The 27,391-nt window shown below is 49.8% G+C and overlaps 1 protein-coding gene across 4 annotated transcripts in view; it reads right to left on the reverse strand.

Moving 5' to 3' along the window:
• The window catches only part of LOC144946688 (phosphorylase b kinase regulatory subunit beta-like), a 146,675-nt gene that overhangs the window by 95,271 nt on the left and 24,013 nt on the right, over nt 1-27,391 (reverse strand). For 2 of the 4 annotated variants that reach the window (XM_078875773.1, XM_078875774.1), the window contains exons 3-6: nt 23,004-23,142; nt 20,089-20,188; nt 9,932-10,069; nt 6,455-6,535 (exon numbers count right to left, since the gene is read on the reverse strand). In XM_078875773.1, the coding sequence (XP_078731899.1) occupies nt 6,455-6,535; nt 9,932-10,069; nt 20,089-20,188; nt 23,004-23,142 (458 nt within the window). The remainder of the gene's footprint in view (nt 1-6,454; nt 6,536-9,931; nt 10,070-20,088; nt 20,189-23,003; nt 23,143-27,391) is intronic. The other 2 variants (XM_078875776.1, XM_078875775.1) reach the window with 1 other exon arrangement.

Consider the following 27,391-nt stretch of genomic DNA (forward strand, 5'->3'; position numbering starts at 1 on the left):
AATCCTACCCCGCATAGCAACAGGCACCACGAGCACGTGACGCTGGGACATGTTGTCCCACCTCATCAACAGGCCCTGTCTGCACACCCAGGAACCGACCCGCGCCTCCCCTTGTTCGGGAGCGCCAACTTTCCGACGCAGCGTAAGTAGGGAGCTGTCGGACATCTGGAGGCGGCCCCACTCAATGAGGGGCAACGACAACAGCGAATCCCTCCCCGTGGGGGCGTCCTCTTCCGGGGTGTCAGTGGCGGCGAGCGCAACTCCCGGGGCGCCGGCGACCGGGGGTTTGCACCGCGCTGATCCCAACAAACATGTGCAGTCCGTGCACGGCGGCAACCGCGACAAGGCGTCCGCGTTTGAGTGCCGCAACCCTTTTCGGTAAATCGTCGTGAATTGGTAGTCTTGAAGGACCTCCAACCATCGGGACAATTGGCCCGATGGCTGCGCCACGCGCATAGCGTATTGTAGAGCCGCATGGTCCGTCCGGACCGTAAAATGACGGCCGTAAAGATACGGCCTGAATTGCTGTGTAAAAAACACAATGGCTAACAATTCACGACGAGTTACGCAATAGCGTTGTTCTGCGGGGGAAAGAACCCTACTACCGTAGGCGACCACCCGTTCAACCCCCCCGACCAACTGTGAGAGCACCCCCCCGATACCCGTATTGCTGGCGTCCGTGTCAAGCAAAAACGGTTGTGTGAAATCGGGGTAACACAAGGGGGGAGCCTGCACCAAAGCGTCACGGAGGGAGCAGAACGCATCCTCCTCCTCTGCCCCCCAGTGAAACCTCACACCCTTAGCCGTCAAAGCATGCAGGGGCTTGGCTATGGTGGCAAATTGCTTGACAAAACGACGGTAATAGGAGGCAAAACCAATGAAACTACGAACCTCCGTGACCGAGGTTGGCGTTGGCCATGAGCTGACGCAATGCGTCTTAGCAGGGTCCGTCGAGATCCCTGAACGACTCACGATATGGCCCAAATACCTGACAGATTCCCGAAGCAGAAAACATTTAGCCGGTTTAAATTTTAGCTTAGCGGAACGCATCCTGAGGAACACCGCTCTCAGTCGCTGGAGGTGCTCCTCGAAAGTCCGACTAAAGACGATAATATCGTCAAGATAAATCAAACAGGTATCCCATTGGAGGCCCGACAAAACCAATTCCATGAGTCTCTGGAACGTGGCGGGAGCGGAATGTAAGCCCATGGGCAAACGGTTGAATTCAAAAAGGCCCCCAGGTGTGCGGAAAGCAGTTTTAGGTTTAGACTCGTTATCGAGTGGCAATTGCCAAAATCCAGAAAGCAGATCGAGTGTGGAAAAAAACTGCGCTCCCGCCAAGGCATCCAGCGACTCATCCATCCTGGGGAGCGGATACGCATCCGCCATCGAGATTTTGTTTAAGCGGCGGAAATCGACACAAAACCGCAAGGACCCGTCCTGTTTCTTTACTAGGACAATAGGAGCACCCCACGGACTAGAAGAGGGCGAAATGATATCGGCCGCCAACATATCATTAACCGCCGATTTCACATGTTCCTTCTCGGCCGGGCTGAGCCGGAAAGGATTCTGACGAATAGGGGCCGCGTCCCCTGTAGCTATGTGGTGGCGCAACAGGTCAGTGCAGCCGATATCGTACTTATGTTTGCTGAACACGTCAGCAAACTCGATGAGCAAACCCCTCAATGCTCCCAATTGCACCCCGGACAAGTTAGCAGAACCCGCACACAGCGAGTCCAACCACTCAGTCCCCTCATCACTTTGAGGATGCGACTCGACAGTAAAATCTGCTTGAGCCACGAGCCGTTCCTCAACGGGCAGCGGCGCGGCGTGAGCCAGCACCGTTCCCTGCGCAATTACGGCCGGCCGCGACCCCGTATTCAGGACCATTACGAACGGCTCACTGTCCCCTCTCACCATGGTTTGAGCAACCGCTAAGTCGAGGCCCTTACTGGCTCTGTTTGACGGCCCCAACAGCACCCCCTGTGCCTCCGCACCCACCTCGAGTGGCTTCCTGAACCGAAGGGGTACTAACATTTGCGATCCCGGGGGTACCCGTACAGTGTGAGTCGCCAGCGCCTGCACCGTCGCACAAACCGTGCGCACTTTGATAGGGCTCGACAAGAAGGCAACCCGCCGACCTGACGGAAGCTCTATGCAGGCCTGATCAATAAGAATTTTGATGGGCATTTTTGACAAAAAGTCCGTACCTAGCAAACAGGGAACGGCCAGCGATGATGATACAAAAATAGGGCCCGCTAATTTAATGTCCCCAATGCAAATAGTCGCCCGAATCTGGCCGATGATCCCCAGGGATCCCCCATTCGCCGCATAAAATGGCACGTCTACCGGCAGAAGGGGTCTACTTTGGACGGGAAGGATGTTATAAATAAGGTCCGAGATGATGGTGGCCGACGCACCCGTGTCAACAAGCACCCGGACCTCAACCCCGTCAATGAACCCCGTTACCACGGACGACCCGGCTGACGCAGCCACGATCCTGTGGGCCAATTCGGACCACTCGACTGCTTGCGGGCCGCGTTTGGACCCCCCCCCACCGAATTGAACCCTCGGCACCCAGCCGCGAACCCCCCACCGCGAAGCGGCGACCCGAATGTGCCGTGTTTGTGGACCGAACGTGTGAGGTGCCGCGACTTGCCGGGTTTTGTTGGGATGACTTGTGGCCCTGGTCGTCGTCCCGACGTGGTCCTGCGGTGCGCGGACGCGGGGCCCGGCACCCGGCTGCGACGTGACCCCGAAGGCCGCAGTTGTAGCAGACGACGGACGTCGTAGGTTTCGGTTGCTCCAGCTTGCGGGGCGAACGTGTGGGCGAACGACCCCCCGTTCTCCACTCCCCCGGACACGATGCAGCGAAGGCCCGCTCCTGCACCGCAGCTGGCTGAGGTTCGGCGATCGTGGCGGCCAGTGCCGCATTCCCCGGCCATTTGCAGACGACCCCCGGCTTGCGTTTGAGGACCTCGTACGCGTGAATGCTCGTGGCGATCGCCAGGGAGCAGATCTCCATCTCGTCTGCCACGTTGATGGGGACCCCCAACTCGTGGGCCAACACCAGCAGTTGCTCCGTCACCATGGCGTCCTTCCCCTCCTTATCCATGCGGGGAAAAGCCGCGTCCGCCAAGGCGAGCAGTGCCGTGCGGTAGGCTAGCGTCGTTTCCCCAGCCACCTTCCGCCGATCGTAGAACTGGTGGCGGCACGTGGAGGGCGGCCCGAACACCTTCGCCATCAGGTGTAGTGCGGCCTGGAGCGTAGAGCGGGACGACCTTGCAGCAGATGTGAAGGCTGCAAGCGCGTCGTCGTCAAGCATCGCTGGCAACGCACGCAGGGCAGTGGTGTCGGACCACCCCGACATCTCCTGATGAGCGAGGAACCTTCGTTGGAAGGCTCCCCAGTCGCCCCCATCCGCCTTGAACGCCGACAGCGCGGGCAATCTTTGCTGGAGGACCCGATCGTCGTCGACGTCGGAGAGATTTTCCCGCGCTCCGCTGGAGTTGTGTAAAATGTCGGCTCGGTTGTCAGGCGCAAAATGGAGGGCTCCGGCGCGCGCCGATGACGTGGGCTGCGCTGCGCGGAGGTGTCCGGCCACGTGGCGTCCGTCTTTCCCGCCAATCGGTGGCGGCCCCCCAAAAACGGCAACAACTTCCAGGCTTTTGGCGCGAAGCGCCCTTTGGCGGGAATCCTCCACCGTCGCTTCCTCCACGACCCCCGCAGCCGTTTTTCCGCTCGCCGGAACGGAGATGTCGGCCAAGACAGCGGCGGCGGCGAGTAGCAACTCCGCCAAGCGGGCGTGCGCGTCCTGGAGGCCGGTGTCGGAGGCAAGCGGAGCGTCGGCCATCACCGCGAAGTGCTGCATCGGCGGCAACTCCTCGTCCTCTACTCCCGAGGTCGGTGTCCCCGGTACGCCGTCGTCATCCCGACCTCGCTCGTGGGTACGGGTAGTCTTCCTTGTGTCCATACTTCTTGAAGACAGGTTTACTTCTGACGCCAGTTGTAATGTAGTAACTCCACGGGAGACGACTTCACGGGTAACACACTCTTTATTTTATCAACTTGGTTACAGGTGACTAACACCTACTTGGTATCTCGGGTGACAAACACCCACTTAGCTACTTGGCGACTAACGCCCACTGAGTTACTCGGATGACCAACATCCACTTAGTACTCGGGTGACAAACACCCACTTAGCTACTTGGCGACTAACGCCCACTGAGCTACTCGGATGACCAACATCCTCTTAGCTACTTGGCGACTAACGCCACTGAGCTACTCGGATGACCAACATCCACTTAGTACTCGGGTGACAACCACCCACTTAGCTACTTGGCGACTAACGCCCACTGAGCTACTCGGATGACCAACATCCACTTAGCTACTCGGCGACTAACGCCACTGAGCTACTCGGATGACCAACATCCACTTAGCTACTCGGCGACTAACGCCACTGAGCTACTCGGCTTCACTAGGTCTTCAGCTCCGTCTTCGGGTCTTCAACTGGGTAACTCTCCCCGAGTGCTCTCGCGCGTCCCCCTTTATACCCCACCTGCGGACGTCGCTGCGAGCACCCACTTATTCGACCAATCGCCGGGTGCTGGCTACGATCCTCTTTTCCCACATCTCATCGTGCCTCACCACTCACTCCGCGCCGCCTCGTCATCTGTCACTCCCGGCGCGCGCGTCCACACCACGCCCACAACGCGTGCCCAACCCCGCACCCCGCGCCGCCCCGTGATCCATCACTGTCACAGTCGGCGCACGTCAATACCACCACTACATAAACATCGCCACTGGGGAGACAATGGTGGTCGGGCGCGGGGCTGTCTACCCACCCCCTCGAGTGCTGTGCCGGCTTTCATAGATGCTACTCGCGAACAGCACTTGCCCCAAAAGTCTGTGAATGCTATACGGGGGATATTTGTATTTGTTCGAAGTGGTGGTATGGGCACTGGCGGAGCCAGTGGGGGAGGGGGGGGAGGTGGCACGTGCCCCCCCCCCCCAATGATCCGATCGATATCACTAATTTCGATCGGATCATTGGGGTTTATTAGTGATAAATCGGCATTTTGCGACCCCCACTGCCACTGTGTAGCATATTATTACGTGCCAGGGACGCTATGAGATGATAGAACAATAGTCTGAGTCTATAATTGGCAATAAGTAACGGCAAAGCAGTTATAAGTGACTCAGAATTGTGCGCAGTTGCGTATACAGTACACGACTTCCCTGAAGGCAAACACCTTCAGCGAGCGCGATGCCGATTACACAGGGTTCGAATTCGACCCTCGATCGATGGCTGCGCCATCACCGCACACGCGTCGAATAAAAATCAATGGACAAATCCTTACTTACTAACAACTCCGATCATTTTTCATTGCTGGAGGGGTTGCCCCCCCCTACCTGAAAATCCTGGCTCCGCCATTGGGTATGGGGAGCGGTAGCGTCGTAGTTTGCACGCTGCACGACAAACCCAATGACCCGAGTTCGATTCCCACTCATGACCAATAAGTGTAGCGAATATATGAACTGGTCCTGGGCCTCACCTAGGTCGACTTAACCTTAAATAAGTACCTGGTGGGGTATGTAAACATCAACAATGGGGAGACAAAGGCGGCTGGGTGTGGATCTGGCCACACAATCTCCTCGTGCATCGTGCCGGCCTTCATAGATGCTACTCGCTAACAGTACTTGCCCCGACAATCTGTCGAGGCTACATGGGGGATTATTTTGTCAACGTGCAAAGAAACAAAGAGAGTTACATGAAATAGTGTTTAGCAACCATCAGGCACGTGCAGTGTGTTTTAACAGTTTATATTTGCTGAGAGGTCAAATGAAAAGCGTGGAAAGAGTCACAGCTGTGATTTGTGATAGATGGGTTTTGGAAAGCCAGCACTATGCCAAAGGACCACTAAAACCCGGGTTAGCATCCGAACTCCAGCCTTCCGTGAGTTGTGTGTACTGTGCTGTGAGTCTGATGGGCTCTGCCCAATCACCAATGAATGAATATACAAGAATAATCAGACTATTGTTTTTTACTTCAGTCAGCCGAGCCCAGGAGTCGACAACCTGCAGCTCCGGAGCCGCGTGCAGCTCTTCAAGGACCGCCTGGTGACATTGCATTGCGGCTCTTGAAAAATAGAGTTTTTTTACTGAATTCGAAACAATTGTCTTGTTATTTTGATTGCCGACCCCTGGCCTAGCCCAACTCTGAGCACTAGGATTGTAAATATAGAGGATGACTGACACACGGCCAACTACACTTCACCAAGCAAGCGTGGAAGGAGCTCTGTCAAGAGCTGGATGAGCGGTTCTGCAGCATCATCATCACGTTGAGCACTCTTATACCTGTGTTTTGATTTATTTTTCAAAGCATTATGGGTGGCCCAGTGCATTGTAAAATGTTTTGTTCGTCACTTGTTTGTGTTTTTGTTTGTTGCGTTACCTCATCGGTGTTGTAGATGATTTGCAGGCCCGAGGACGTCATCTCAACGAGGTAAAGGAGGAAGAGTGACAGGGCATCGATCTGACAAAGACAAGCACCCCCGTATAGCTTTAATAGACTATTGGGGCAGGTGCTGTTAGCGAGCACGTATGAAGGCCAGCATGGTACACGACGGGGTGGGGTGGCCAGTACCACGCCCGACCACCTTTCTCTCCCAGTGGTGATGTTTACACACCGCACCAGGTACTCATGTGAGGCCGAGTCGACCTAGGGGAGGAGGCCCAAGACGGGTTTAGATAATCGTCACCAGTGTTGGCCTTGAATGCGAATCGAACTCGGGTCACTGGGTTCATCGGGCAGCATGCCAACCACAACGCCACCACTCCCACAATTAATTCACAAATACACACACATACATACAGGCATACACAGAAACACAAACATTTACACCCATACCGACACATGCAAGCAAATGCACATATGTATAAAAACACAGACACACAAACATAAACACCCATTAACAACATCAACAACATCTGCCTTCGTCACTTCGTGACCAAGGCGCTTGTGCCAGGCTAGGTACACTTTGAGGCCACATGAAGTGATGAAGGCTCGTGAGCAGGCAGTCACAAAACAGATCCAGGTGTTACAGGTTAACTCAGCGAGGTGACTTGAGCATGTACAAACACACACATACAATATGCAACCACCATTGTACGACTAGGCCAGTGATGACATTACCACAGTAGTGCTGGTGCCAGTCTAGGTGCACTTTGAGAATGGCCAAAGCTCGCTGGCAAGGGTTAACAATACGCAGTTGATTAACACACACACAATCCAATCAAGAGACATATATCGACATTCGGCCGTACAGAGTTCAGAGATAAGTGCTGTTGGGGAGACATCAATTAAGAGCAGCATGGTGCATGGGAGGGCAATGTGGGTCAGCACTCTCTCCCAGCCACCTTTGTCTCCCCATTGCTAATGACCACTTGCCACGTGAAGATGGTACTAACTCCAACTGAGACACAATCAGAATATGTGTTTATACTGGAGGAATCCGATGAGCTTTTTCAAGGATGTTCAGTAGGGTTTAGAACGTTGCAGCAACACACAATACAATAACATGATAGGAGTGCAACGCTTAAGAAAGGTAAACGAATCACTTAAAACATGCACAAGTAAAACTAAACATTTTTTTAAATCTTACCATGTAAAGCCCACTGAGCTATTACCATCTTTTGCAGAAGCGACCTGGCCAAAAATGATAGCTTATCTAAGTGGTTTGTTGTATGGAAATTTAAACAAGCAAACTAATCAAAATAATCTAAACGCATGTTTCTAAATGTGGAAGGAAAAACCGGAGGCTGAGATTTGTCTCCCCAATGCTGATGTTTTACACACCGCACTAGTTACCTATTTAGGGCTGAATCGACCTTGGGCAGAGGCCCAGGACCCAATCAGATATTCATCACCATTATCAGTTGTGAATGGGAATCGAACTCGGGTCGTCGCGGGATTCGTACCGCACCGCGCTAATCACTACACTGCCGCTCCCCTCCCCCCCACAATGTAAACACAAACACACACATTCACTCTATTTCACTGGCATGGCTCGCCGTGACCTTCTACCAATCATCAAGACGCTGCTTAAGCGGGGAACGAATAGAAATTTCCGAGGCGGGATGAGTTCTGGACATTGGGAATGCGAATATGACTCAGGCTCAGAATATGTGTGTGAGTGTTTGGACTTCATATGATAGGACAATAGATTAGGTCAGGCGGTTTTCTCCGGAGCCACTCTTTAAGGATCGCTTCGTGACATTATTCGTTAAGGACCACTATCTCGTATTCACCACAAAGTGCATTGCAGCTCTTAAAATATTGAGGTTTTTTTCCCCTCCAAATTAGAAAAAAATGGCTCTTCTTGTTATTGTGGTTGCCGACCCCTGGGCTAGGCGATCAGCCACGAGAGGGGGATGATGGGCTCCCATTTAAATGAAAACAAACAGGTTCTCTTTCCAAAATTGCAAGCAAAAAACACATTATTATTATTCATATAATTTTTTATCTAGAGTGGTGGTTGAACACAGTCTGGTAGTAGACCGAGTCCTCAACACGGGTGGAGGAATCAACGAGTGAAGTCCACGCGAACAGTATCCATGGCAGGAGCGTTAGAAGAGTGATAAGGAGGTGACGGAGTGCTAATAAGTGAGTAATGTAGAGACTAGCACGCTGCGCTACGAACCCGGGCAACCTGAGTTCGATTACTGCTGCCGGCCAACACCAGTGACGATTATCTGAATCGGTCCGGGGCCTCCCCTAGGTCGACTCAGCCTCAATTGAGTACCAGGTGCGGTGTGTAAAAACATCGCCACCAGAGAAGGATGGCTGGGCGTTGTGCTGGCCACCCACACCCTCGTGTGCCATTCCAGCCTTCATAGGTGCTCGCTAAGGGCACTTGCCCCAACAGTCTGTTAAGGCTACATGGGGGGATCTTTGTATTTGTATGTATATGTAAATTAATACAGTGTATACACAAATAATATAATATGCACACGTGTACATAGAGCCGCCTACCACGCAATGTTCATTGTTGGGCAATTGCTGCAAGTTGGCTATCACGGTTGACTACGCATGATGCTAAATAACTTCTACGTATATATTAAGGAAGTGATCATATAAGCCTGAGTCGACCTGGGGGAGCCCCAGAAAGAATTCAGATTCGTCACTGATGGGAATCGAACTCGGGTAACCAGGTTCGTAGCGCAATGTGCAAACTACTATGCGACCTGTCCCACAAGTACACACAAATGCACACGCACATATACATATATATACACACAATGCACAGTAAATTTCTCAGACATATTGGTCTCCACAGTGGTGATGTTTTCACACCGCACAGGGTATACTAATTAAAGGATAAGTCAACCTAGAGGAGAGGCCAGGACAGGCTCAGATAAGACGGTGCCAATGATGTTATCCCTGGCCGGGAATCGAATCCTGGTCACTGGGTTCAAATGTGCAGTGTGGAAACCTCTGTACCACCATTCTCCAAATATACACAACGAGACAAAGACTCGCCTCGTAGCTTTAACAAACTTTTGCGGCAATTGCTGTTTGAAAACACCTTTTAAGGCTGGTATCGTTCGCCCTGATTGTTTAAGGGTGCTTTATACATTTCAATTATTATTACAATGGGGTGGGTGTTGCCAGCACCACGCCAAAATAACCCACCTTTGTCTCCCTAGTGGCAATGTTTGCACACCGCACAAGGTACTCTTTTAAGGCTGAGTCGACCTGGGGGAGAGGCCCCTAACCGGTTCAGACATTGATCGAGCAATACGTATGCACACGTACACATACGCACGTAAGCACGTACACATGGATGCATGCACACACATACGTAAACACGTACGCACGTACACACGTACACACGTACGCACGTACACACGTATGCACGTACACACGTACAGACGTATGCATGCTCGCATTCCCATGCACCTGCAGGTGCCCGTAGAGGCTGTAGTCCAGCAGCTCGTCCCCCGTGTGCACGTGGAACACGGAGTGCAGGCACGTGCTGGGAGAGGGGTCCTGCTTGTACCGCTCCAGCTGCACCCGCACAGACACAGCACGACCTTGACACGGGATACACGTGGCTGGGATAGGTCAGCACTTGGATGCGTGACCCCCCCCCATCCCACTCTGCGTGTCTCAGTCGAGACTCTCTCCACTGTCAGTAGAGACTCTCTCCCCTCTGCGTGTCTCAGTAGAGACTCTCTCCACTGTCAGTAGAGACTCTCTCCCCTCTGCGTGTCTCAGTCGAGACTCTCTCCACTGTCAGTAGAGACACTCTCCCCTCTGTGTGTCTCATAAGTGACACTCTCTCCTTTGAATTCCAGACCGTAATTTCCTCTCTATCCTGAGCCTGTTCCTTTTATCAATTAACATTTTAATGGTTACAATTTTTATTCTAATTGTTTCATCAATGTCATGTTATGAGACAAAACAAAGTCCAGAGGGAATGTGCACTGGATGTAGAACATCTTGTCTGTTGAGGGAACTGACTGGAACATGAGGAGAGGAATCTATATCGTATCATATTGCATTTTCATTATTATAATTTTCATCACGAACATCATCACTATACCACCATCAACACTATCGATATCAACAATAATAAGCATACCATCATCATTATTTGTCACGTTCATTACAACCATTATTATCATCTGTAATTTCATCATTATCATCATCATCATCATCAAAGTTCGTCATCAGAATGCCATCAACACCATCAATATCATAACGATCTGAACTATGAGTCACTCCCACCAGCAGTTTCGTCAAACTAATTTCTTTGGCTATGTTGGGTGGTGTAGGGACCCAACACAAAAAAAAATCAATTAAGAATACAATTACATGAGCAGCAAAAATCAACAACCATATCTCCACCATCAAAAGTCGCATTCAATAGATTCATCCGCATTATTGACAGCAAATGTTATCAACATCATCATCGCGATCCAAAGTAACAGCAACAAAATATGATAATTAAATAACGACGTAAGCTGTGCATGAACTTTGATTTTTTAATCGTAAACGATACCAGGTGCGGCTGGCTCGAAGCCGCATCAAATGTCAGCGAAAGCACCTCAAGCTCGAATATAATCTCCATCCGTCGACTTTTTTTTTTCATTTTCAATTAAATTACGATCGCACGTCGGTGGCATTTCTGAGCGTCGCGTTTTTAATCCTCAACGATGGCACCGCTCGCCCCACATCGCGAGGCCCTCTGTCACTCCGGGTTCCGTGGTGAATGACAATGCTGGTTTGTGTCACTCGCCCCACGGCCAGGGGAGTAATTATCTCCGTGGTTTCAGCAGCAGAGCTTCTCGCCGCGAGGTTATTGGGTTCGAATCCGTGCCAAGAGTTGAATCGGCCACACTAATATATGACCATACTCTACTGTATATGGTAAGTCCTTCTTTAACGCGGTAGAAGCGTTCCTGAAAGTGCTGCGTTAAGGTAAAAAGCGGTAAGCGGAAACTATTTCCCCGTAGGTAATGCAACGATATCGTTTGGCGAGATACGATGGATGCACACATGTAGTAAGACCTGAGTTCGCTTCCCACTCCAGACCAATAACAGTGGCGAATATTTAATTTGGTCCTGGGTCACCCCTAGGTTAACTCAGCCTTAAACGAGTACCTGTTGCGCTGTATAGGACACCAGCACGGGGGAGACAAAGGCGGTGCTCGCGATCATGACTTAGTGATAGTGGTGGTGGTTGCGGTGATGATGGTAGCAGTGGAGGTGGTGATGGCAGTAGAGGTGGTGGAGATAGTGTTGGTGGTGGTTGTGATGATCGTGGCGGTGGTGATAGTGGTGGTGACAGTGGAATTGATGGTGACATTGGCGGTGGCGGTGATAGTGGAGGTGATTCATAATCAACGTTTTTGGGTTTAGATCGCGTTATTTATAAATGTGTCGTAACCCTCCACCACCCGACACGGCCAATCAGTAAAAAAGTGTTACGTTGGCCGTATCGGGTGGTGGAGGGTTACGACACATTTATAAATAACGCGATCTAAACCCAAAAACGTTGATTATGAATAATATTGGTCGCGAAAGCCTACGTGTTAAACAGTGGAGGTGATGTTGGTGGCTGTGGAGCTGATTGTTGGGAACAGTGTCGGAGCGCACCCACTCATCCAAACTCAACAAAACTCCGCTTGGACAAACAAAATTACAATTCCTCCTTACCACTTTGCGGCAGAGTCAACCTCAGTTTTCCCATTCAACCAGCAACACCCACCCCCACCCCCGTGCAAATCACTCAGTCCGATCACCTTAAACGCTGGTGCACTGGGTGAAGAACCGAATATTCTTCACTCTGCGTCTTGCGCTGCTCCCCCGCCACCGCCCACGCGGCAGATAAATACACGTTACAATTCCATTAAGGATTGAATTTAGCGTTGGCCGACGGCCAAGCAAATGTACTTAGCAGCGACGCGGGCCGGATTGCGTCGCGGGATTCAGTCGCAATCCGGCCTCCGTTTGGATTTGACTGCCCGTAGATTATCATTTGGGCGAGCGACGGGCAACGGGGCCACGACGGGAGGGAGACGCCAGGGGAGAAGGCACTGCCGCCGAGAGGTCGACTTGACGGGGAGGAGTCGTGTTGGTGCAGGGGTCGGCAACCTTCGGCTCCGGATCTGCACATGCAGCTCTTTAAGAACTGCTTCGTCACGTTATTCACGTGCATTGCGGCTCTTAAAATTGTTTTTACCGAATTCGAAAAAGATTGCTCTTCTTGTTATTTTGGGGTTGCCAACCCCTGTGTTGGTGATGGTCACAAGGTGGGGAGAGTGCATCGCGACGTCCAGTACTGCAGTCGTGCTGCCGAGGGCAAATGTATTCGAATGTGGTCCCGATGGGATGTGCTCATGATTGAGAGGTGGTCATGATATAACATTGAGAGGGTAGGCACATTTAGAGGCAATCACCATGTGAAGAACAGCAGTCAGGCTATGGGGAGGTAGTGACGTTCAGAGATTAGGTCACGTTGAATGGTAGACACATTTGAGAGCGGAGACAAATCGAGAGGTATGTATGTATATTGAACTTCTTTCATACCATACGTAGCCAACTGTGCTAATCAGAGGTGCGGCAGGTAGACATGGCAAGAGGTTGCCCCAGCAAGGGGTAGTCACACGAGGGTCTGTTCAGTTGAGAGGCGTCGTCATGAGAAAGCTGTCATTGTGACGAAGGAAGGTGGTCGCAACAGGGGTGGTCATGCGGTCAGATTGGCTGCAAGCGTGGAGTAGCTGTCAGGGTAGGGGGTTTTGCTTGATGCGGTGTTCAAGCTGTAATCACACTGCTGTGATACTCGCCGTGTTGAACTTGAGCAGCAGCTCTCATCATTGCCACTATTATCACAGATGCAGCACAGCGTGGGCTCGTGGTGGCACACCCCTGTGTTGCGGTGATTCGGAAGCAAGGGTTGGTCGATCAAGCAGAGATCTGTGGAACCCCCAAACCCGCCGGGCTGCATAAAGGCCAGAGGCGGCGGCAGTAGTGCAGAAATACGGGTTTGTGGATCCATCTGTGTGGACTTCCCCGGCGAACTCCACTTTCCTCCCATCGATGATGGGATTGGCCAAATATTTCCACTGTAGAGACCTCTCGAATACAGAGCCTTGAGACTCAGTGAGACTTCTCTGGATAAGTAAAGGGCTTCATCAGAATATTTGTTTTCTCGGAATCAGAATATGTATTTTTCCTGAAGGAATCTGATAAGCTATGAAGCTCTATTTCTCAGATGTCCTGTAGGGGCGGGTCAGAACGTTACAACAAACAATACACTAACACAATAGGAGTGCAAAGTATAGAAAGGATAAACAAATCACTTAAAAAGTATACAAATAAAGCTAAACTATTTTTTTTATCTTACCAGATAAAGCCTACTAAGCTATTAGCTTCTTTTCAAAAGCAACATGGCCACAAATGATAGCTCAACGAAGTGGCACACATCACAGAGTGACTCAAGAGAATATTTATACAGGGAGCAGCGGTGGTGGTGTTGTTCGTGTTATGAACCCGGCGGACCTGGATTTGATTCCGGGCCACAGCCAACATGAGTGGCGAGTGATGTCTGAGCCAGTCCTGGGCCACCCCTTCTTACGTGGGGTGATTTTAAAAAAAACAAGTGTTGGATCTGAAATGTCAAGCTTCACAATGATAGTGGTCGAGACATTATTTACACTATGGGAACCTCATTTGCCAGTAAAAATATGATAATTGGTTCTTTACCCTTCTATCTGGCAACAAAACTGACACCTTTTTACAAGGAGTCATGTTTGCATAGACCGCAATACCTGCAGTCATAATACAAACAAAAGAACATAACTCTGATAATGTGCACTGTCCTTGAAGTTGATTGCCAGATAGAAGGGTAAAGAACCAATTATCATATTTTTACTGGCAAATGAGGTTCCCATAGTGTAGATGCTTGCCCCGAGCTCTCATACTCTGATGGTGCATTGTCCTTGAGTTGTGCGCCTTTTGGCGTCATCTGGTCCAACCCATATGAGACTAGGCTCTAAGGAAAGCTGTCTCGGGTGTGGACCAATCAACTTCAAGGACAGTGCACATTATCAGAGTTATGTTCTTTTGTTTGTATTATGACTGCAGGTATTGCGGTCTATGCAAACATGACTCCTTGTAAAAAGGTGTCAGTTTTGTTGCCAGATAGAAGGGTAAAGAACCAATTATCATATTTTTACTGGCAAATGAGGTTCCCATAGTGTAGATGCTTGCCCCGAGCTCTCATACTCTGATGGTGCATTGTCCTTGAGTTGTGCGCCTTTTGGCGTCATCTGGTCCAACCCATATGAGACTAGGCTCTAAGGAAAGCTGTCTCGGGTGTGGACCAATCAACTTCAAGGACAGTGCACATTATCAGAGTTATGTTCTTTTGTTTGTATTATGACTGCAGGTATTGCGGTCTATGCAAACATGACTCCTTGTAAAAAGGTGTCAGTTTTGTTGCCAGATAGAAGGGTAAAGAACCAATTATAACATTATTTACAGTCATGTAGCTGTGTACATATGAAGGGCCGAGCTGCGGTGCAGTAGTTCGTGCTTTGCACTTCAACAGCGATTCCCGGCCACAGATAACACTGGTGGAGAGCATTATCTGAATTAGAACCCTCCACCAACCTGCACTTAGCAGCAGTGAAGTATTGTCAAACAACCCCGACAACTGATAGGGCATTGGTAGGCCTTCAATCAGCAGGGGATTTACAAACGGCTGCAAACTATTATTATTGTTGTTGTTTACATGAGTAGATGGCTGTACATGTATGTATGTATGTATTTTAAACTTCTTTCACACCGTACGTAGCCAACCATGCCATGTACAAACTCCACCGTCACGCGGATAGCAACCATTCACAATGGCTGCGACCAAAAATTTCCAACAATCACGAAGGAATGAATGCGCAGAGAATTTGTGTAAATAACATCTCAAAGGGAACCCATTTGAACCGATCAACCATGCTTGATCACCAGTGTCATGGGACTCAGCCAGATTAAATTCCCCGACGAGGAAGTCAAAATGAAAAATGTGATTATTTACAGGGCTCGAGTCACGTCTTGTCGGGGCCGATCGCCATCCTCCTTCCTCCTCACCCGAGTAGTGATCTCACCAAAGTGAACGACAGCGAAACTGCTTTAGCCTTATTGATAGGTACACACACGCACGCACATGCATGCACGCACGTACGCACACTCACACATGTACGCACGGGCACCAATGCGTGCGTGCACATGCACACGTACAAACAAACGCATCCATACGCACGCACGCATACCACCAACGAGCTTCTTCATGAATTAAAACTAAAGCCTAAATCTTGATTTGAAGCTTCCGTGACTGCAGAAATGCATACTCTTTTTGTTTTATTTTTAATACCTACGTGACTTTACCGAAAGAACCAAAGAGTAAAGCCTAAATATTGAATAAGAGTGAAGTCTGAAGCCTAAATATGTAAGAAGAGTGAATCTACTGCCATTCCAACGAGTATATTTATGAGCAGTTAAAATGAATGGAGCCTATAATCTTCCACACTGGCACAATATAAATTAGAATAAATTCGAACAAATTAATTCGTAATGGTTACCATCTTATGTTAATCTTATTGGTCGTTCCTGTAATGGCATGGCACCTGTTGAAAAAGCTGGGCCAGGTAACACGGTTATCCTGACTTCCTAGATTTTATCCCGACTTCCTGGATTTCCCCGAAAAGATAATTGGCAAAGTTTAAAGTGGAACATCCAGTACAAATTGATACAAGTGGCTGTGAGGATTGTTCCAAACGCACACACACGCACCCACACGCACACACACATGCATACACGGCACACACGCATTCCTCACAGCCACATAGAAAAACGGTCACCGCATCGCGCGCTTTCAGATGCACTTCTGCGGCCGTCTGGAACACTTTTCTTTTCGATATTAGGAAGCCACTGGAGCAATGCACTTTTCAAATCTGGATTGAAATCTCTTTTTTAAAGAACTGATTTTTGTCTTTAGTTTCTTGTCCTTCCTCCATACTTCCAATTAGCGTGGTTGGCTACGTACAGTGCAAAAGAAGTTCAACATATTTACATACAAACGCTAATTACACGTGACGGTTTCAATTTGTTTGGCCACGTCGGGTGGCAAAGGGATTTCGACGCTGATTTGACGAGATCGTTTCGTGACCCGAAACCCAAAACCAATTGCGACTCAATCCAGGTCGGGGCTGTCTTCCTCTTCTTTCGTATGGCTGATGATGTAGATGGAGAGCAACAACTGCAATTCCACATTCAGGTGGTCAAGCCAGATAACCGCGTCAGGAACATGGGAGTAATGTAGCGCCGTTATGTCTACTTCGTATTTGTGGATCGGGCGTTCCATCGTTTTACGGTGTACAGTCTGTTCTGGATGACCACAGTTGCACGCCGTCGATGTATCGCTGTCGATGCATCGCTGACAATGCATCGTAGGATTCCCCCCTGTGCTGACTTGCTCTCCACATGATCCACTTCTCCATCACGCTATGAGCACGTCCTCCTGGAGGAGCTGGGCACGCGTGGAGGGCCTCGCCAGGGCTCTGCGACGGGCCACATCCTCACGTTCCGTGGTCTATCCACTGCTGGCCACGAGCGCATCAGGAGAAAACCCACGCGCGTGAGGGGGCAGCAGACTATTCTGTGAAAAAGAGCTTTTAGCTCATCGGATTCCTCCACGATAAATACATATTCTGATTTTGATAGGAAAGGGAGAGATGGTATCAGTCCACACTCTGTGGCACCGCCATCACCTGGCAAACCAGGGTACGGTACCTCCTCAACGCTCATGGCAAGGGAGCATCGCAATATTTTGGCGGTGATCCATCAAACCTCGCTGCTGCCTCTTCAGCGCTGAATCACAGGCGTGTACCACCACCATAATACCAAATAAATTATCTTCAGTGGCGTAGTATTATTATTGTTATGCAACTGAGAGAATACTTACAAACTTCCCAAGACAATTACCGCTCTGTAAAAAGCAGGACAAGGTTGCCACTCTAATTCCAACTCCTGATTTTTGTGACGCCGTGCGTCACAGCAATGCGATAGCAGAAGCAGCTGAGAGCCGACAGCCCTGGGAAGCCACGGATCAAATTGCTCGACGACTGAGACGAACCCTGAAATGAGAAAATGTCGTGCGGCGCGCTGTTCGCCGACTGTCATCTTCAATGGGTCTCACGGTCTTTGATTGACGGTGGCACAAGCCAGCACGTTGGGAGGCGCCGCCCTCTAATGAGATCATGCAACTTGCCCCGCCGCGTCCTGAAAGTCAGAACACAAGCGGAGATAGAGTCGTGGAGTCTTCCTGCTCAAACGAGCAGGAGGGTGGCACTCATCACCATTGGTGGACATGGACTCGGATAGGAAATTCCACATTCCCATGACGAGAGACAGTATCTCCATATTACATCCAATGTCGGATTCCCTACAATCATTAAAAAAATTTCTACATTGAAAATGAATTTCTTGAGAACTGCGTTTTGTTTGAGTTGTTGACCTTCCTCCGTACATCCAATTAGCACGGTTGTCTACGTAAAGAAGTTCAACATACATACATACGAACCGATGTTTAATCAAGTCGGCTATATCCAGGACAGCGTCAGGTCTCCTTTGCAGCATTAAGATGATTGGCCAATTGCACTTTTCATCTTTTGTGGGTGGTAGGGGGCCAAATGGCTCAGAGATCAGAGCGCTGAGCTGGAACCGCTAAATCCTAGGTTCGAATCTAGGCAGTGGCCCACGATTAAACCGGGTTCTCAAGCACAGCGAGTTAATGGTCTCAGGCCAGTTAACGATGACTGTGCAAAAACACAATTACACCAAATTTGTTTCTGCACTTAACCTGGCTATATTCCAGAATAAAAAAAAATTGTTTTATTCTGGAATCATGCAAACATTACTCTCAGCGGCAGAGCAGGTGGAAAAGCGTTGGCTCTTAGTGTGTGATGAGAGGTCGTTTGGAGGTGTTTCACCAATAGCCATTCTCCGACACAACCTACTTGGTGTACCTCCAAATGCGGGGCAAGTGTGATTTGTATATTTAGTTGCCTCGTGCAACTAATCATCTCTGTGTGATCCACCAACCCTGCTCCGAAGTGCTGGATCACAGGCATTTGCCACCGCACCAAGATTCACTGACAAGAAGTAATTCCACAAGTCCCCCCCCCCATCGTAATTACCATTCCTATAATTTGTGGCGAGCGACCTGGCCACGAATGATAGCCAAATGACGTGGCTTATCATGTGGAAATTTATACCAGCCAAATTCTCCAAACGCATGTTTCTAAATATCGAGGGAGACCCCCACGGGGAGAACAAACTAAAAATATACAGGTGTCAGGGTCGAACCCACAACCTCTTGTATACCAAGCCAAGCAGTTAACATCTCGCCACCGTGGAGCCCCCCTCCTCCTGATTACATCACCTCCACTTTCCTGCCACATTCTACACTGAACTTTCAAGTTGCTAACCCTATCCTGCCATGAAATTCATGGCATCCTCCGCATCATGGGCCTATGCAAAGCACTATTTCTAGTCACTTCTCACAACCCCCCTGTAATTTAGACAACAAAAGCATTTCCTAAAGTTTCGACCTTTGACACCACAGGCAAATCTCACACAAAATGGAATCCTCTCTCAGGCCAGATGTCTCACCGTAGTCCTTGCAAAGTCACACCTAAGACTTAAATATCCGCCAGGTTTGTCCGGGCCAGTGTCCCGGTAAATACTTCTGTACCCCAACACACCACATCCAGTGTACCTCTCACTGTGGTCGTGGCTACTGGTCCACGCGCCTACTCTGGTCTACCAGCGACCAGGACATTTTGCAGTGAGAAATTAAGCCCCTGGCAATACCTTACGAACGTTAGGAACATTACAATCTATCGGATGTTACACGTCTGAAGGTCGGGTTTGGGAGACCTATGACACCACATTAGCTTCCAACCCTCCCTATCTGGACACTGCTCAATCAACTCTCACGCAGCTATGAGCCAATCTCATGGTGCCCCACTAAGGTAGTGGTCATGCATTCTCCTTTCCTGGCTCGAGAGATCTGTTAACCCTTTCCCGTTCCATTTTTCTTCCGATTCCATTCTGATGATGTACCTGTACGTCTTGGAATGGAACCAAAAGAAAAACAAATAAAATAACTTTGTCGGTACCGAGGCTCCCACAAAGCCATGCGGGAGGATGTGTGGCACAATTTGGCGCCAGATATCACAGAATGAGGTCGTGTCGCTTCAGTTCTCTGTGGTGAGTACAATGTCTTTAGAAACAGTGGTGCTACTACGCCTTTCCAAATAAAATTAACGCTGACCGCTTGCGCGATCCGAGATTCAGCGGTGTACGGGACATCCACCCTGCAAATTGCAGTCGTCTCGGAACGGGAAAGGGTTAATACAAAGAGTCCTCCATCACCACCATCACCGCCACCACCACCAGTAGCAACACGATCTCGCTTGGAGATGGAACAACTTGAATAATGTGCGCAAGGCGAAGGCACTGACCTTGAGCGACTGGCGCATGTAGCAGTAGAGAATGCCACGGAGGCACTTGACGGCACTGTGCTCCAGCTCGTGAATCCTCCCCTTATCATCGTCGCTGCGTCTGAAAGGAGAGGCACGGACCACGTTCCATTGTCAGCACTCGTCTCATCGTTGCCGTCGTGTCATCACCCTGTCATCGTCGTCGTGTTATCTTCGTCGTGGCAATTGTTGTTGTGTTATCGTTGTGTCATCATCATGTCATATCTGTTGTGTCATCGTCGTCATGTCATCGCGAACCACACCACTGTGGTGCTCTTGTGAGTCTTGGCCAGAGATGGAAGCGGTTTGTTCTTCCCGCTAGAGCCGCGTGTGACCGAATCACTAAGAACGCAATCCGCCCGATCCCGTGAGATCTCTGAACGCTAAGCAGGGGTTGAGCATGGACAGTCCTTATACGGATCAGTGAGTAACGTGCACGCCTTGTTGCTATAGGCTGTAGGGCTAAGTGGGGGGCAGCAGATGGCAGCGCAGCAACATCCATTGTTGTAGTGTACTTCTGTGCTCCCATATCTATGCTTCCCACCTTCATTAAGCTCCACTGACCGGTAGGGTGAAGTACGTTGAGATATCCCTGGCGACTCACATGGTGTGTGAGCAACCTCATCCAGCAGTGGATTTGGAATCAGAATCTTTATTTAGACTGGAGGAATCCAACGAGGAATCCGATCAGTACGTTACAACAGCAAACAATACAATGACGAGAGGAGTGCAAAAGAGAGAAAAAAGTCACTAATTATTAATAAATAATATATTAATTATATGTCTAATTTATCAATGAATGAAGCCTATAATGTTCTACACTGGCACAATGTAAATTATATAAATTAGAATTTTTTTTTACTAATTAATTCGTAATGATTACCATCCTATGTACATCTTATTGGTCGTTCCTGTTATGGCATGGCACCTGTTGAAGACGCTGGGCCAGGTGACACGGTTATCCTGATTTCCTAGATTTTATCCCGACTCCCTGGGATTCCCCGAAAAGATAATTGGCGCAGTTTAAAGTGGAACATCCCGTACAAATTGATACAAGTGGCTGTGAGGATTGTTCCACATGTACACACACACACACGCACCCACACGCACACACGCACACACACATGCATGCATGGGCGCGTTCCTCACAGCCATACTACACAGCAGTAGTCCCTCACTCAATACAATGGCACATTAACATTGAACTATCGATAATACACAGGTAATGGATCAAAGTTGCAAATCACATTTGCAACTGTGACTGTATCCAGCACTAACCTTCTGTGCTATGAACCTGGCAACTTACGATTGATTCCAGGCCATGGCTAAGACGAGCGGCGAGTGAAATCCGAACTTGGCCAAAACTACACCAATCCGCACTGACCGGCGTGGTGAAGTATGGTCAAATACGCCCCATGGCCCGCAAGGCGTGGGTATGCTTTCATCCAAGGGCAGTAAATTATAATTATCAAGCGTTTATTCATTTACGTCCAAGATTGCTCGTCAATTAAATATTCATGCATTTGTATCTGTAAGAGCTTGCAGGCTAAAATAAATTAATGGTTTAACGTCTATGATGAGTTGTTTGGTGTGTGTGCAGTCATTGGTGACAAATGAGACCATAACCTTCATCACATCCTGAAAAACCTGGCCTAATCATGGTGGGTACTTGTAAATCTGCCCAATGCTGAAACATTCGTCACAGTGATTTGACACACCTCTTGATGCATTTGCTGGAATTTTGTTTGCATACAAAAGCGGCCTTGCAGCATTGCTCCGCCGAAAGGAGCTGTCCAGGGACTCCGTGCCACCCAGTCTTCGACTCGGCAAAAAACACTCACTTTGTGTCAAACGACATATGTAAAAAACATCAGAAGTTCCTGCAGAAGTACACTGTGGCCCCCTTTGTTTCCACGAGCACTCCAAACTACACTTTACAGGTGTGTAATGATGAATTGGCTTAGGGAGGCCTTCATCCAGCAGTGGAAAGATCAGGGCTGCTGCTGCTGCTGATGATATCTGGTGTGTAATAGGTTTAATGTAGACCCCAAAGCCTCTATACAGTCACCACAATGTCCAACAATAGATGTGATGTTTGAACTAAATCTTGACCCGAAGAATTGTGACAATTCATCGACACTGCAAGAGAGGCAAATTGTTACCCACCCAGTAAAAGGTACAGGTGCAGCCCTGCAATTGTCTGATCACGTCACTGCTGACAGAAGGGCCTCCACTGGGGGGAGCTCTATAGAGCCCTCTCGAGAGGGTATTTTGGTCTACTCTTTCAGCACAGGCCAGACGTCTTGGAGAAGGTGGGAGTACCCACATTTTACCCCGACCACACACAAACCTGTCGACGATTCACTGTGCTGGGTGGACAAAGATGGCCAGGGGGGGCTAAGTAACCTGCCCGTCGAATCCAACTGCTGTGCCGTGAGATGGAACCGGCGACGTTTGGGTTGCAAGCCCATCATTTAAAACCATTCTCGGCCCATTCCCGTGCTGTTATAAGATCACCACAACATTCTAAACAGCCTCATGAGCAATATACTGTCGTCCAATTTGGATGTATATATTATATAAATACAACTGCATCTCAAGATTATCTACAAAACACTGAGACATGAGCGTCAGAGGGAAAAAAGCTAGCGTGGTGGTGGTGGCTACGCTGCACGTGGCTGCCTGTGAACCAGCGCTGTGGAGGCAGCAGCGAGGGTTGGTGGATCATCGCCGCAACTAATGTCGCGAAACTCCCTTCCCATGGGCGTCGAGGCTCACCCAGGAGAAGATGGTACAACAAAGCACGGACTAATCTCCATCTGTCCCTTCTGTGCGCCTCACCTGTAGGCCAGGTGCACAGCCCGCACACTAGACAAGCACGCCGCCGTGCGTCTCACCTGTAGGCCAGGCTCAGGGCCCAGACGGCAGCGGCGCAGTAGAGGCTGTCACGGACCTTGGCGGCGTTGCTCACGCTTTGAGATTTGGCGGGAAAGAGTCCCGTGGTTGGGCTCTGGTGATCCAGGAGGGTGAATCTCACTGCGGAGAAAAATAACATGGATGAGCTGATGAATTAACCCAACAACAAGTCATGCTGATGAAAACCCAGAAAGTCAAAACCGATCTAGAATATTCTTGCTTAAACAAATTGTCATCAGCATCATTATCCCTTTAAAGCCTGGGTACATGGCTTGTTAGCAATCACTCTCCAATTCTCGTTGCAATATATATATGCTGCTGACTACCTGTCCACAAATAAATTCTGCCTGAAAACATTGGTCTGCAAAGCCAAGAAGTCATTGGACCAGGACCCATCCCCAAACAAGGACTAGAGGAGTATATTGCAGGTGTTATTGTATGTGTTATATGCAAATGGAGGTAATCGATGATCGATGCCCGGGTGTGGTCAAGGGATGGCTCCCTGTTGCTCAACCATGTCATGTATACCGATGATCTGGTAATCGCTGCTCACTCAGAGCAGGAGTTGGAGGCGCTGCTGCTAAACATGGAGCTTGCCACTAAGAGATGGGGTCTTACCATCAGCGCTACCAAAACTAAGCACCTGCCAGGGTATTTTGTACCATCGGACACTCCACCCCCACAACTCCCAATTGGTGATGGGGCAGTTGTGGAGAGAGTGGAGAGTTTCCCATAGCTGGGCAGTGTGCTCATGACCGGCTCCAGTTTGACAGTAGAGGTCTCAGTCCGAATCAGTCTAGCGGCATTATCTTTTCATCGGTTGCGTAACACTGTGTAGAAGCTACCTGGCCTGTCGCTCCGCACGAAGCTTCAGGTCGTCTCGGCCACGGTCATTCCCTCCCTTCTCTATGCTTGCAAAACGTGGACTTCCCTAATGGAACATCTTCGCCGGTGAGAAACATTTAGGCTGGCCTGCCTACGATCCATCCTGGGTTTAACCAGGCTGGATTGTGTGAGGAGCTCACAAATCCTTGAAAGCTCTGGGCAAAGTCCCATCGGTGAGCTCCTCCGGCAGGCAAGGTTGCGTTGGCTGGGTCATGTAGCCCGCATGCCCAGCCACCGCATGCCTAAACAGCTTTTGTTCGGTCGGATCGAGGGGGCTAAACGGGCGCAGCATGGGCTAGAGAAGCGATGGAGTGATGTGGTACAGGAGGATATGGAGCTGAGTGGACTTGCCGATTACTGGTAGCTCGTGAAGGACGCTACTGGGCAGTTGGAGGCAGTCACCCTCCAACAACAACGGAGGGGGGAAGAGCGACGCTCATAACAACGAGCGGAGCGCCGGGTGGCTAAAGCACAGCAAGTTGGCACAGTTGGTGGCACAGGTGGTGAATCAGCCAGTCATCTCAGTCAGTCGACCCGTGGTACCTGGGTCTGCCGGTGACCTCCTGCCAGAGGGCGTTCGACACTTCACGTGGCCTCAAGGTGCACATAGCCTGGCACAAGCGTCGTGGTGACATCACCGCCACTTAGTGGCAAATGGCGGTTGTTGTTGCTATATGCAATGATTACAAACGTTATTCTTTAGGCATATTGGGACGTTCACTTCCATTACTAAGTTCGGTTTTACAAAATAATTCCAACCCACTCTCATCCACATTTTTAGTTCATATTTTCATTCTCAGTGCCACCTTCAATAATTGTCCTCATTTTGCGACCCTCAACTTGGTTAAACAACCCCCAAGACCAAAAAGGCGTGGGAAATGCTGCATCCGATGTTGTTGTGATGAGGGGATGTAAACAGGGCCAGATTAAGATTATGAGGTACCTAAGGCTGACTGGAGGGAAATGCCTAAGTATGTACTGTATTACATATTACAAAACAAATTATGGAGTCATCAAACCCGTTCATTTACCAATGTAAAATGAACGAATGGATTCAACCCAAGGCAAATTCATCAAACATAAATTACTTACTAGACTAATTTCTTCAAACCAATAACAATTGTTGTTCCTCAATTTATTTGTGGCAAAGTACACGAATGACATCATCATAATTCAAAGACAAAAACAATTCCTATGGGCGCGCTACTGTTGCTCAGCTGTTACTCTGACGTGGCACGGAGGGCCTAAAGGAAAGCCTACAAAATATTTGCCTCATTCGCTTGGGGGTAAATCGGGCCCTGAGTGTGAGCACACACTCCCATTGGAGTTTTTTTCAGTTGTGCCCCTCGTCCGGATAATCTCCAATCGTTTGGCGAACTTTCCGTGCAAGACTTTTGTTTTGCTCGTATTGATCTTGAGCCCCACTCTGCAGCCTCCTTTATTAACTTCTCCTATTACTTCCTACCTTTCATTTCCATTGCCATGTGTTACAACAACTACGTCTTGGGCAAATCCGATGTGGTTCGCATTTCCTCAATTTGTATTTATGCCTTCATAGCCATAATTGAAGCGTTCGAGAAACGTCTTCTAATTCTACTAATAACATTTGCAGTGACATAAATTATGTCACTACTATGTTGCGAGAGTACCAAGCGATGACGGGTACTGTATGTGGGGTGCCTCTCTATGGCACCAGCGTGAGCATGGCACGGCATGACTCACTAGCGGGCAGGGTCCGGGTGTCACTGAGGTCGCGTCAGGGCGTGATACCCTGGGTGAACCCGAGAAGACACGTGACCGGACGAGGGGGGCCAGGGGACCCCCAGATGGGGGTGCGAGGGTCACGTGATGAGGGACCCGGGCCTTCCTGAAGGATCTGGAAGGGGGCGTGGGCAAGGGCGAAGCCGGCCACGCCGCAGCAGTTATAAGCCAAGTCCCGAGAGGGATCTGGGCTGTTCGACTCTGGGAATGAAGCCGCAGTCCACGGTCCTCGGTCTCCGGTCTCCGGTCTCCGCTCGTGCACCAGGCAGCGTGTTGAGCTGTCCTGGTCTGGTAATATAGTATCCCCCGTGTGTTATCGAAGTTAGGAGCGGTGGTCACCACCCTATGTAGCTATCCTGTTGATGTTAAGAGTTGTTTTAGTTAATTACCAAAAGAACCAAGAATATTAATAAACCGTGTTGCCTCCAGTTCCAGTGTGAGCCTCAATTGAACCCATTACACATTGAAGCACAAATTACTTGCAGGAAATTAGACAAAATTATATTGCGCCGCATGAAATGGTCAGGCTCTTCGGACACATTGCCCGGCCAGACGCATCAACAGATCATGCCAGAGCCCTGCGCATGATCATCGATGGCCCACCGTGGGACTGGAGGTACCCCCGGGGCAGACCACGGCTGATGTGGACACACACGATTGAGGCCAATCTTCAACACCATGGCCTTGGCTGGCATTCAGGGTGGCAGCGAGCACAGGATAGGATTGCCTGGTGGCGGCTCATAGGGACCGCTATGACCTGAGAGGCATGAGCGTGATGATGATGCCATTTTACAAGAGCTAAAGGTGCTGCCCTGCAATTCCTTCCTCATGCAGGCAGTGCAATTTCAATGGGGGCCACGGACCAGATGGGCCCAGGCCCCAGGCCCTACGCTAAGGTAATCACGTCTTGACACACTTCTCTTGAGATGGCACTTTATTGAAAACACGTTCACTTGACATCGGCGGAGACTCCACTGCAACAGCCCCGAGTCTCCCGCGCATCTCCCTTATATACCAACCAAGGCCACGCCCCCCTTCTCGATCATTCTCGCTGACTCTGGACGCTTGCTCCACCGGCAGACTCTACCATCCTCTTCCGTCACCTAATCACGCTCCCTTCTCAATTATTCCCGTAGCTACCAGTCCCTTCGCACTCACAACTGATACCCCTGTCATTACCTCCCGTAGCCACCAGTACCTTCACACTCACAACTGATAGCCCTGTCATTACCTCCCGTGGCCACTAGTGGATTCGCACTGTAGGCTGACTCCCCTGTCATTACCTCCCGTAGCCACTAGTGCTCACAGCACATGCAAGCTCTACTGTCATTACACTAAGAATAAGGGGGGGGGGGGGACATTATGCAGTAGGCCCATTATATTCCTCGCACAAGTGGTTAATTTCAGCCACAATAGTCCACAACACTGTTCCGGGAATTATCTTGGCAAGGCACATCCACCTCACCTCGTTGTATCCTCTGTGGTGGTGCGTGCGTTGGTGTGTACGGTGGTGTGTATGGTGGGGCGTGTGGTGGTGCATGACTGCGGTGGTGTGTGTGCTTGTGGGTTCGGTGGTGGCACAGTGGTTAGCGCGCTGCGCAAACGAACCTAGCAGCCCAAGTTCGATTCCCGCTCACAACCAATAGCAGTGGTGAATATCTGAACAAGTCCTATGCCTCCTCTAGGTCGACTCAGCCTCAAATGTGTACCTGATGCAATGTGT

This window comes from Lampetra fluviatilis, chromosome 42 (genome assembly GCF_964198595.1).
Source record: "Lampetra fluviatilis chromosome 42, kcLamFluv1.1, whole genome shotgun sequence".
NCBI classification, from domain to species: domain Eukaryota; kingdom Metazoa; phylum Chordata; class Hyperoartia; order Petromyzontiformes; family Petromyzontidae; genus Lampetra; species Lampetra fluviatilis.